Genomic DNA, 13,587 nt, shown 5'->3' on the forward strand with positions numbered 1-13,587 from the left:
ACAAAAATAGATTTGCTAACAATGGGGCACAATTTGTACCCATGGGAATTCCAACAGATTGTTGGAAGACTTGATTTCCAAAAACTACATAGATGTTGTCTATCATAAACTCTTGCATCTTTTTAATGTCAATTTCAAAGTACTTGTGTGTGCAATCAGAATGATTTTTAACAAAATAATTTTTAGATAGAGTTCTAATGACAAGGTAAGCATTTTTACGACTTTCATTTTTATTGAAGAAACAACTGTCGATGATATAAAAAAGCCTAGATTTTAATTTGTCATGGGAAATGGTTGTATAAAGCGTTGAAAAATGGTACGTTTTGATGCTATTGATTTTGGTAAGATTTTGCGACTTCAAAGTTTCTAATAATTCTTTAGAGTTTTTTTAGAATATATTGTTGTACAGTTTCTCCTTCACTAATGTAAGAATTTTAGTAAGGAGTAAAAAAAGGTTTAGTAGAACATTTACTAGAACCTGCTATATATTTCTGTTTGTCAGGACTTTTGTGAAGCTCTGGAATCCAGTACAAATAAGGTAAATCAAATTCATTTTGTCTATTGCGGATATTAAAGATATCCATAACTGATTTATAATTTTGAAGTATTTCCTGCTTGGAAAGACTGTTATGGGTGTAAGTAGGATTACCATTTGTAAAAACGAAACCTAGTTCTTTGAAAATGCAATTAATATAATTTGCCTTACAAACAAAGACAATGTTGTTACTTGCCTTATCAGTAGGGACCAGTACATACTGATCGTGCGATCTATCTAGTTCTTTTCTCACTTCTGCTTTATTGAAAACAGAAGGATATTTGGTTTTTATTTGACCTCTCAGTCGTTTAATACGAGATTTTAATATACATCTGCTGCTTTTAACCCACTCTGAAAAGGTATCAATGTCTTCTTTTTCAGATTTTGCCCATCGCTTGGCGTAATCTTTAACAGAATTCATGATGTGTATAAAATTACGACGCCATTTGAAGGATCTAGGCTCCCTTAATTTTTGTCCTTTCATAATACGTGATTTTAGGTCTTTGTTGTTAACTAAATTAACATCACAAGTAATGACGTGACCGACATGACTATAGTTGTAGGGTGAAGAAGAACATGAACACGTTGGAGGATTATCTTTCAGATGTTCGATATTAAGGTATTGCAGAATTTGTTTGTAATTGAAGAGTTTGGTAGCAATGGTTGAGGTATAATTGTAGAAAATACAAGGAATTGACTTTATCTTGAAATATGGCGGAATGCAGGACTTATCTTTTTTTGTGATTAAGAATATTGCTTATATTAACGGCATCGATTCCCTTGTTGGCATACTGCAGTTTGAAAAAATAATTTATGAAAATAACATTTCACATTAATATATGAGATGTGAAAAGTAGATTCATTTCACAAAATATTAAATAACTAGATATTGTATCATATGTTTAAACAATTTCTAACATGTAATATTACCGCAAATCATTATTAAAGTATTTTATCATATATAGAGTATAATAAAAACTAAATAAACTGATACGATATATCTCATTATATTCGATTGCTTCTACGATTCGATATCGTATTACATGATTGTATATTTCAGAAATCTATATCATTCGATATATTTTGAATTTTTATCACTTGTTATTGCATCAAATTAGATCATTCAAGCTAGCTCAAAGGAGGCACCTTCATCTTTCTTCATTTTTCTAATATGTATATTTAAGAAAAATGTTTCATGTGGGAAAAGGAGGGGCCATGCCCCCTTCTCCCACCTTTCCGATGCTACGGACGATGATAAGGACCAGAAGATATGTGACCTGCTCCAAAATTTTTAACTGCTCCAAAGACTTCAGTATCCGTCACCATCCAAAAGCTTTGACTCAGATATAGCATCCAAGCCTGTTGAGGGCATTAGAATGACATTTACGAGATGTACATATGAACCATCCATCCAAGCGTGTCGAAAATAAGACGATATATATCATCCAAGTTTGTTTAAAATAAGATTATATGTATCGTGCATCGATCTGTCATGTTGTGAATTTTGAATTTACTGGGTGGGTGTATATACAAAATTTACAACATTACATCTTTTTTTGTAAAATTTGTATTTACACCCACCCAGTAAATTCAAAATTTACAACATGACGCATCCATGTTTGTTCAAAATAAGACCATATGTTATTTCATCATCCATCTAAGTTTGACCAGTCGAAACTATATATTGCTGCTTCCACATTGTTAATTTGTTCCAAAAAAATTAACCTATTTTGATATGAAATGTGTGGTTGAAATTCGGCATCAAATATAATAAGTCTTCAATTTGGTGAAATCATAAAGAATAATAAATTTAATATGCGACCTACTCCAAAATGTTAAATCAAACGCCGACACCGAAGGTAAAGCATGATCTCGTTGATATAACAATGATCAGTGCTTATGGCCCTTAAACAGTTATGATACTTTTTAAAATTTATCACCCAAAATTATCTGTTATTATAACATGTTTCAACAGAAACAACAGCCACTTTCAACAATTGCAAGCGAACGACGTGGAACCTCAATGCAGGTTCATTTTGTTTCTTGTTTCCTTTTTATTTTAAACTTAACAATATACATGATTATATACAAGCGTAATATACATGTGTGAAGATCAATGAAGCATTTCCAAAATGCAAATTTGCAAAAAGGTCTTCAAAAATTAACATTTAAATACAACTATAAATTAGAAAATGTTTTTTATACAGGTGTTCGCTGTTATGATTCTCGAGTTGTAGGGCTTCTGACTTGGCCTCTAATTCACCTCAACCAATGGCGATGACACAGAGAGATGCAGTACTGTGGAGACCAAGTGGTGATACAGTACCAACATAAAATGGCAGCTACCCTGTCTTTTGATTGCCAACCAGTTTTTCCATTTTCTCCTAAAAAAAATTGAAACAACATTAACAGTGATCTAAAACTACTAGTATTCTAGCAATATATGTTGATTTCGTCAAAAAATAAAACCCACTTAAAACGAATTAAATTTCAGCATATGACAACCTTTAATAAAAGTACATTGGAGTTGTCCAATAAAAAATATGAAAAAATCAATTAATACAATTCTAAAAACTGAATATATAATTTACGATCTTAAATTGTACTCTTAAAGCGAAACAGAGAATATCTAGTCGTTTCTTGAATAATTGGATCATAAAGTTTGTATACACATGGAATAATTCCTAAATTCATTAGAGAAGATAATGAGCTAATGATATATTGTCAGGAAAATTTTTCTGACCCTCAAGAACAAGTAGGTCATAACAAAATCATGTAAGAGCCCGAGGTAAAATTAACTCCACAGACGTTGACATTCAATGGAATGTCCCTCTGTATATGAAACAATAAAACTCTGACTAAATGAGATTTTACAGTGTTATTATAATTAAATGCAACCAAAATGAATTATATTTAAAGCAATTAGCAAAATATTTTCTGAAATTTATGTGCAATTTAGTGTGTGGAATTTTTTTTTTTGCAATTCAAACATATATGATTTAGAATTAAAATGGTTTGGGTAACAGGCCTATGTGAACTCTCTACCAAATTAACACGATCATTAGTGTGTGGTATAACAATAGGAATTTGTTATTGTTTAAAAGAAGCATAATACCTTATAATTAAATGAACAAAAAAATGCACTTTTGTAACCTATATTTAAAGAAAGATATTGCATCGTCGTGTTCTTCGATTTCTACACTTGCTACTTCAAAAACCAAACAAAAAACCAACCCCCCCCCCCCCCCCCCAAAAAAAAAACAACAAAAAAAAACCAAACAAACAACGGCAGATTTTTAATGACAAATAAAAATACAAAGAAATATACGAAATGTTTTTTTATTCATTACCAACCATCAAATTATTGTTGAGATCGGAAAAATTATTATACACTAAATGCAGATGAAATTCGTCTAAAATTTGAATTCATGTAAAATTCATTTGGACATCTTTGAAACAATTGGACAAAGAGCTTACACAAATAGAACGTCGTATATGTCAGAATATTTTAAAATATAGGCGAATCCAATGTTTGGAGTCTTTTAATAGAATTTATGGATCGATGATTTTATTTTTGTATGCAAATGCAGTTGAATCACTTATGTAAAACGAAAAAAAAAATCTCCAGATCAATCCATCATAAATCCATGAAACCTAGAAGATTTGTTATGAAAGTTTATGTTTGCCTAGTAAGAATGGTGCACCTGTATACAAATGTGATTGTAAGCAGTAACGAGTGTTCAAGTTTCACGTAATAAATGGTAATGCACCTTCACTTAATGTAAAATGTCTGTTAAATTCACCATTACTTAATTATAATGTAAAGATAGGCCCACCGAACACTTCACTAGCCTTCAGGAATTTTTCTGAATAATTTTTTTCTTTATAATACGCTCTCACTTTAAAAGCAAGACAAAATTTTATTCATTTTAACCAATGAACAGTAACAAATTTAATTTAAACACTTTTCTCTAACGTGAAGATTTTACTATTCAACAGCGGAATCAGTTGTGGCACCATACTGTATAAAGTACATAGACTAGAATAGCTTAATCATATTCGATAAAATAAATCTTCCGAATAATTTAGCGGAAGCAACATAACTGAAAATAAAATAAATGAATACTTTCGATGAAATATTAATTACAAAATAAACCATCAATTACATAGGACTAAATTGTTGATACTAGTCATCTTTATTAATTAAATAATTTTTTTATATATATTCTTTAAAAAATATCGCCAAACTCTATCAGATATATTTACGCCGAAAATGCAGCAGGTCCTCTGCATAAATTTAAGGTAACTCTAGAGAAAAAATGTTTAAATAACTTTGCTTACAAAACATCTACTTTTCGTTATATCAAAAACAATCTTCATACGCTGATTGATGCAGTGCATCGTATTTAGGATCGGGTGAGCTGAAAATAAGTAATTTATGCAACAAAAATGGAAGATTTCCGCGAATTTTTTAAAATTACAATAAAATTAATTACCTTTCAAATCCAATCGATCGGGGAATTTAACACGAGGGGTTGTTGGAGGAATTTTATTTCTGTCTGAAAAAGAAAGAAAAAATAACGCTACAATGATAAAATAAGGAACTTTTTCTCTAGCAAATGTCATAGTTTTGTGATCGACTTTGTGATCAAAGTAATTTGTTGTGATTTTAGTAGTGTTTTGAAGCAAAAATTGATGCATTGTAAAAGATTGAACAACAGGAATTCTTTTTAATATGTCCTCATATATTTGTCATTTGTTAACATTTAAATATTTGACATGTCCCACTCTGATTCTTTTTCTTTAAAAAATATTTGCAAGAAATATTCTGCATATCTGACATGCGTATATATTTCAAACAGTTCAAGACAAGTGTCATATACGCCAACAATCAAAAGCTAATACACTTCTTGATTTAATGAACAGGACATATTTCTTTATTAACACACCCAAGATTACTCAACCTGTCAAAAGCGTTGTTGATATAAAAAAAATTATCTTTAAAATATTCTGTTCTTTCCATACACTATTTCTACACACGGTATCATTTATTAAGTTCACTCGGTTCTCAGACTGAGTTTCAATTATTCGGGGAAAATGTACATAAAAATAGGAGAAAAATATGTTCAACCAACCTCTCTCTAGCAGACTGTTGGAAGTCGAAGTTCCTGGCAAACTTTTGTTTCTGCTCAATCCTGTGGGTTCATTTCCTTAAAAAAGAAGACATTTTATCATTAGGGTTGGCACAATGAGAGCTTGCATAAATGCATACACTGTCATTCGTTTTTGTTTAATTTACAATGAAGTCAAAACTTTTTGTATTCACTATACTCGTACCTTTTGAATGTAATATTGTAACAAACACTATTTACCAATTATTTAATATCTATATCAATTCTTTTATCGTTTCTTAAATAATGAATACTTTCAAGGCAAACATGACAAAATTAGATACAAGTATAACAAAAGTTTTAAAAGATCAACAAAACCCAAACTATTTTCACATTAGTTAGAGTTGTACTAAAAATGAAAAAAGAAATCAAATTCAAAATAAAAATAAAATCCTTCGTATATCAACATAAGGAAAATTTTTACCTGATTGTAAAGATGAAATAAGCCTGCTCTGGTTGTTTTGAGCGTTAATCACTCCAGCAATTAACAAAGCGCTAATGATTATTACCATGATAGAGAAAAATGACATCTTCATAGGAGTCCCTGACATAATCTGTGCATCGTCTACTATATTTCGTCTTTAATATATATAAACAAATAGTTATCTACGGGACGTGTGTGGACCATCAATTAGTGAATACACAAAACTTAAGAGGAAGTGATCTCCTTCGATGAAGCAATGGGTTTAAGACTGAACGTTGGTTCATTGATAAGAACTGTCAAAATCGAAATTGTCAATCATTACGTCACGACAAAGCACATCCTTACTTGACAGGCACATCAGAAACAATATTTGCGCATTCGTATTCACTCAAGTCACTTAGTCCCCTTCCTTTCAGTCTTGGGGAGACGTTGCGATTTACATCATGGAATGAAAAAGATGAGATTGGAAAAAGTTAGCAGCCCACACTAATGATCTAAGCTCTTCATTAAATCTTGGTTTGCTTTTTCAACAATTTTATTGGCTTTTTTTAAAGTAATGAACTTGTGGAACGCAAAGAATTTTATTTATATAATAAAGTCTCGTGGTCTTAAAGATTCATAGAAATAAATGAAGTCTCTTTTTTATTGTTTTAGCGAACCTGGTAAGTTGCTGTTGAAAATGAACTGATTTGCAATGTTAATTAAATAATGCCTGCTCTAATATTTGTCAGTGAAGTATAAGTAGCAAGCCATTTCTTTACATAAGAATTTCTGAACCATTTATTGCGTTTAGAATATCAACAGCTACATGTATATCATGGAATCAACTGCCACATTATGTTCGAACGTGTAACAGCATTGTTTCTAAGACTTTTAAAACAAAATATCTACAACAATACTACTTAGCAAAGTAAATTTTATAGATTATAAATTGATGTGTGTGTATATTATATTTTAACCTATTATTGATGTGTCTTATACTTATTTTTTGTACATATGTTTCATTCTGGAAAACTAGTAAACTAGTACATTGTTACTCTTTATCATTATAATTTATAAAATGGTATCTTGTTTGCCCCAAAAGCTGTTTTTTAAAAGTATAAACGTATTGCTAATTGTTATTTAATTGCTCAAACGAACTCTGTCGTCAAAAGTGTGAAACCGGGTTTAAATTATATTGTTTATCAGAATTATTTTCTAATGTTAAGACCCTCTGTTCAAATACCAACAAAGGCAACCATGCAACATACTACGAGAACGTTGCACTTAAAACAGAGGAGGAAGTTTTAAAAACTGGTATTTTACTGATTAATGTCTTCTTCCACAGAAAAGAACAGGCATATATTATCAGTTTTAACTGATAGAAAAGGACTGGTTGACCAAAAGTCTCATTCCAACAAGGGTTAATGCTACATAGCTTAACTATGACACAGTTTACTGTAAAGTTTTCCTTTTATTAGTTCTTATAAGACCAATTACGATCGCATCTGAAATAGTTAGGTATCGATGGGTTTTGTTTTGAATTTCCCTTGAAGAATTTATTTAGCTTTACATGACAAAGTCTTTAATTTCAAATCGTGACAATCAAGGAAGCATGTAATAAAAGTATTGATTGATGTGGAAAACAATGCAAGAAAAAACTTTCTTCAATTGCGCACGCTATAATCATTATAAGCCTGTAGTTCATTAAATATAAATGATTTATGATGATTTTATTCTTCTGATTTGCTGGTTTTTCTCTTCGGGGAATCAAATCATTATTTCAAACTGACTTAAAACTGAATTTGAACGATTAAGGTCAGGATCTTGAATGATTTTAGATTGTCCAATTTACAATAATATTTCCGTTAAGATATTAAAAAAATATGTATTTTTATTTAAATTGAACTTTAAGATTTCGATCAATACATTCTTTTCTTAACATCCATGGAATCATTCAATAACCTTTGGAAAGAAAAGCATTAACGCCTTTTCCTCTTAAAAACACAAAATACTACGCCATATATCTGAAACTGTATATTTTAGGACCTTTTATAATAAGATACCGGTATATTTGAGATAGAAAGTATATTATTTACGGACTGTACAGAATGTACAAAATGTAATTGTAAGGGTCAAACCGAAGGGGAGAAATAATTTATATGTACGTACATGTTTTTGAGACAAATCTGGAATGCAACAACGCGATGTCCTACAATGTATTGTTACTCTAACGAATGTTTTGCAACCGGTATTGCCAAGGAACGATAGTATTTTTGTCAAAGTATAATTGTATTGTTATAATAATAGAAATTCCGTTTAATTACGTGTCCTTGAAAGACACGCCCTCTTGTCATTAACATGTACCTGTTTCGCATCACCAAGTTATAACATTGATAGATCATCCTAGGCTTTATTATAAGCTAATAACCTGCTTTGGACTTTTAGGGCAGATATCAGTAACCTCATTAAGGTTGCATTTATTCCAAATAATGTCAAAATTGTCTACATTTTATAATTTATTGTGTTGGCGGGAACGTGTTTTTTTTAAATGAAATATTCGAAATTAAAAATAAATAAACACTAAGAGAGATACATAAAAGCAAAGTATTTAGAATGAGAATAAAAACTAATATGTTTCAGCTGATTAAACTATTCATTTTTTTGGTGAGATTCAAAGTTTCAGTACAAAATAATGCATCGACGTATTTTTTTTTTAATTTTTATAATAAACTTTATAGCAACCTTTTGTTTTATTTTTTACCTGCGACCCGTTATTTTTCACAATGTATGACTTTGTAGAAAGGGATTTCTATAGTCTGTCCCAAGATATTTTTGCCGCATATTTCCCTAAATTATTTGATATTTATAAATACCTCCTGGTTCAGACGATGTTCATTCAAAAGTATGAAAAATCCCAAGAGTTCCGCTTTGAAACGCTCCATCTAGCTTGTCGGGTATCAATACACGGCTAAAAATAAATTTTCCATTGCCAAGGAGATGAAGACGCCCGGATGATAACGTTGAAAAATTGCGCGAGGTGTCCCGAGTACTTCCGAATGGAGAAAAGATGTCAACATTCCCCATTATAAATCTCCGTAGGAAATCTGTTTTCGTTCCTCTGAATTTTTACGAGGGGAAAATGATAATGTGTGAATGAAGTTATCTTGGAAATTTTCCCTTTCATCGATTTCAACTGCACTTCTGTCACAGGTTTGTGTATTTTTATTAAAAATCGTTCAAATATGCAGCATAAATATCTTAGGACAGATTATAGTTGGGTTGACCGTGATTTTCATTCGGTGATTTGACCTTGTCTTTATTTAGTGTTCTTGCATGAACAGGATGGATCTCTACCATACACTCATTTGAAACATGAGTGTAAAATAATTGAAATGTGCCTGAATGGCTGTGCCATCCAGTCATCTTTCAAGGAAATTCCATTTAACATTCAGTTGATTAAATGGCATCCTGCAATGCCTACTGGTTTCATCAACAAATTTACGTCCGTTGCAAAGCACTTATACTTTTTATTTGATTTTGGATCTCACTGGCAAAATGACGAAAATGAAAATCGACGTACATTTGTTATAATTAAATCGGATATACTGCCATCATACATGTACTAAGAACAACGGAATGCATACATAATTTATGGCAGGCTTCTTCGAACATCACATGAATGTTCAGAACCTTTATAAATTTGAATTCGTAGACAATAATAGAACAGACATTAAACTGTCTTGTAAAAGTAATTTATAATTTTGACTCCTATTGGAGGATTTGAACTGTTTTTCTTCCATGCTAAATTAGCTTGTTCGAACGAATGTTTAAATTAATGAAGGCACTGTTTAAAAATATGACTGATTTACTGCAGCTTACGGCTAGTAATAAACTTATGTAATTAAGATATTTTAAAGTTCTGCTTTTACTTTAAAAAAATAATTGCAGAAGTGCATCACATTAAATCATGAAAAATGATCCAACAATCAAGTTTTATTTTAACTCGAGAACAGATATATTAATTGTTTTATATACTAATTATCACAAATTCTAACATAAATGTACCTAGTACACTTATATACTATTTTTTTCTATGGTTATTTTTATGTGTTCAATTGGTTATTCAATATGCAAATATCGAGAGAAATCTTATACGCATTACGTAATCTTCAGGCCACACAATGCGTGGTTTACAAATGAGTGCATGGTTATTTTTTTTAATTCACCAATTATCAAAATGACACAAAAATCAAACTTCATTCGAGTGCAAAGGGCATAAAGGGCATATAGACGACATCTTCTACAGCACTATATAATGCCCGTCCACTTTTGAGTGACTTAAAGAGTCCCGAACTAAGGTAAAAATCACAAGTGCTGCATAATCCGACACTGGTGAAAGGGAGTACTAGAACACATATTATTTTAAGCAAAGAATGAAGTGCAATTATTAGACCTGTTTTAATATCTCAGTTGATCTTTGGATAAGGGTGGAATGTTTGAAGTTTAAAAGTCATCTGAATTCTAGTAAATAATGAACATTTTTCATCAGGTGGATCGCTTTTGTCTTCAGCGTTGCTAGTAGCATCAGTAGGTCTAGATTGTTCAATGGATTCAACAAGGGAGAAGACTACATCGAATTTTGTGGTTGAGACGGTATATTCCTCGCTTTGGAACCTCATGAAACCAGGACTGGGTTGCTCAAAACTCTGCTTAACTTTAGCCGCTGGTTAATTTATCCTTTATATTAGTCAACGTCAGTATCCACTGGTTTAAAAACCTGTGGCCACAGTTGTGTTGCTTGAAGTGAATTTAGCCGATGGTTATCTAACCACTGCTTACTATTGTTTAACCAGTGGTTAGTATACAAAATGCACTTACTTTGTTCGGCTGTACATTTTGGCCGAAATAAAGATAACTCTTTGGACAGACAACACAATTTATCATTAAACAAGACTTTACATCCATCTATACAACTATATAAAAATACATACTATTAATTCAATGTTTTGTGCCCCAATACAGGTAAATTGTAAGAAAAGTGAAATTTGTTTTGATTATTATAGACATTGTATCTAGCTGAGTATTTTTTTAAATTGGCATTTATATTTTCTATATAAGTGTGAATAAATTTACTATCGACGTAACTGTTAGCTTCCACTGGATGTGAGTAAAATGAAGCGGATCCGCTTTTTTTTTGTAAAAAGAGACTCATGTTCTGGAAGGTAAATTGAGACAAAATCTGTTCCCAAATAAAATAGTCTGTAAACAGAGGCGTCCGGATATCTGGCGTCCAGGATCGAGTTGCTCAAAACACTGGTTAACGTTAACCACTGGCTAAATCCCTAATTCAGTTGTTAATTTTTTTTACCAGAGATTAAACTCTTTTGCTCAAAAGTTAACCTTTGGCCAAATTGCTTAACCAATGTTTAACTTTAAGCTAAAGCTGCAGAGCTGGGTTGAGTCTCTTAACCAGTGGTTAACATAGATTCTGGTTTGGTTTGTTGTTGATGTCAAATTTGGTAGACTACACAATAATAATTGAGTAAATAGATATTTTTGTCATAATTTTCTACACAACATACACAATTAATGAATGAGATATATTTTTAAAATCTTAATGGTAATATATATTACTTTTATGCATGCATATTTAAATACAGTGGGGCTTCAGATATCCAGACGCCAGATATCCGTACAATTTTATCTATTATTTTGTCTAAATTCACCTTCCGGATCAGGACACTCTGTTTTTCCGAAAAAAAATCTGTTTAACTATAAATTTTACTTCATTTAACTGGATGGTTAAATCTAATCAGGCTTGGGGCGAATTACATTATAAAGTAATGCATTACATTACCATTACTTCATGAATTTGGGCATTAAATTACCATTACCATTACTTGATTTTCTTGAAGTAATGCATTACATTACCATTACATGAGTAAAGTAATGCATTACCATTACCATTACTTTCTTTAATAAAGAGTTTTTGCAAATGTTTCAAATATAAAACACTCTTTAACATATCTACAGGTTCATGTTCAGTATCAGGTTCAAATTCAATGACTATATCTACAAGAGTCATTCTTTATTTGCTCAATATATAATAATCTTGTGGCATTATGAACAACATATTATATAAGTAAAAAGATATTTATACACATTTGGCATGATACAATGTCAGATATGATATAGAGACACAGAATTCGTGAATAATAGAAAACAATTTATGGAATAATGTTGCGGTTATCAAAAAGCTAAATAGAGATACCGGTATTTCCCCAGATAACACAAATCTTTATAATTTTGGACACTTGGTTGTATTAATTTATAGACAGAGGGGTTTTCCCAGTTATATTTCTTAATATATTTTAATCGGATTTTTTTATGCTGAGGACACTTTAATACAAAAGATTGCTGTTGCACTTTATGATCAAAGTTTCAAAGGTTTCATCTTTTAACTGCTTCCTATTAGTTTGAAAATCTTCCCAGCTATACTAAATAAACGGTGTACAGGTGCAGTGGAAGCTGGGACTGAAAGATTGTTTGACAATCTTTATCTTAGGATATATTAAGTGAAAAAATACATGAATCTTGTAGTTTCTATCAGTCCAAACTAATGTACTTAATATACATGTACAACTGTACAACACAGAGAGAGAGAGAGAGAGAGAGAGAGAGAGAGAGAGAGAGAGAGAGAGAGAGAAAGAGAGAGAGAGAGAGAGAGAGAGAGAGAGAGAGAAAGGGAGAGAGAGAGAAAGGAAGAGAGAGAGAGAAAGCGAGAGTAAAATTATTTTCAAATGGTTTATAATATTGGAAGTGATTTTGATTTTCATCATGGATGGACAGTGCATTCATTTTGCCCTTAAAGGTGCATGCATGTCTGTCCTCTATTCTATTGGGACATGGCGTAGGGAAGGGGATTGGGGTGTTTAGCACTTCTTATAACAATAGATTGTTTTGATACTTAGGTTATCCTGGGGGCATAGTGTGTTGTTGACACATCTCTATTGAAGTGCAAACTAATTGGAGTAAATTGTTTAAATGATTTAAAACTCTTAAAAACAACACTCATAAAGATGTTATGAAACTGTGTTGTTATATTTAGTAATATGAACAATTTAAAAATGAAATTTTATAAATCTTTTTTAATACAACTAAAACATTTTTATTTGATGAATTATTTCTTTCTTCTTTATAATAAAGTTAATCAAATTCAATTTCAGCTATTCATTTATTAATCACATTTTTTAAAGTGAACATGCATAAATAAGAATAGTAATGCAAAGTAATGCCATGTAATGCCAGCATTACACTAAATTTTGGAAAGTAATGAATTACATTACCATTACTTGTAATGCTAATTTTGTGGCATTACACATTACTAGCATTACTTTGAAAACATGTAATGCATTGCAATGCATTACCATTACATTTAGCATTACCCCAAGCCTGAATCTAATGATACTCCGCTA

General features: G+C 31.0%; 1 protein-coding gene across 1 annotated transcript; it reads right to left on the bottom strand.

Annotated features, from left to right (window-relative positions):
* Window positions 1-2,583: 2,583 nt before the first annotated feature.
* Window positions 2,584-6,707, bottom strand: LOC105348619 (uncharacterized). Its single transcript, XM_011458140.4, has 4 exons — window positions 6,131-6,707; window positions 5,671-5,745; window positions 5,032-5,094; window positions 2,584-2,919 (listed from the first exon to the last, which is right to left on the bottom strand). The coding sequence occupies exons 1-4, from the start codon at window positions 6,255-6,257 to the stop codon at window positions 2,795-2,797; spliced, it is 390 nt and encodes a 129-aa protein (XP_011456442.2). The 5' UTR covers window positions 6,258-6,707; the 3' UTR covers window positions 2,584-2,794.
* Between the last annotated feature and the right edge of the window lie 6,880 nt (window positions 6,708-13,587).

Source organism: Magallana gigas, chromosome 2, assembly GCF_963853765.1.
Source record: "Magallana gigas chromosome 2, xbMagGiga1.1, whole genome shotgun sequence".
NCBI classification, from domain to species: domain Eukaryota; kingdom Metazoa; phylum Mollusca; class Bivalvia; order Ostreida; family Ostreidae; genus Magallana; species Magallana gigas.

Bases quoted from the DNA above. Each gene is read 5' to 3' on its own strand.
- LOC105348619 (XM_011458140.4), bottom strand. From the start codon at position 6,257: ATGTCAGGGACTCCTATGAAGATGTCATTTTTCTCTATCATGGTAATA. The intron at 5,095-5,670 runs GTTGGTTGAACA...TTTCTTTTTCAG, and splicing joins CAACAGTCTGCTAGAGAGAG to ACAGAAATAAAATTCCTCCA. The intron at 2,920-5,031 runs GTAATTAATTTT...AATTTTTTTTAG, and splicing joins CGATCGATTGGATTTGAAAG to GAGAAAATGGAAAAACTGGT.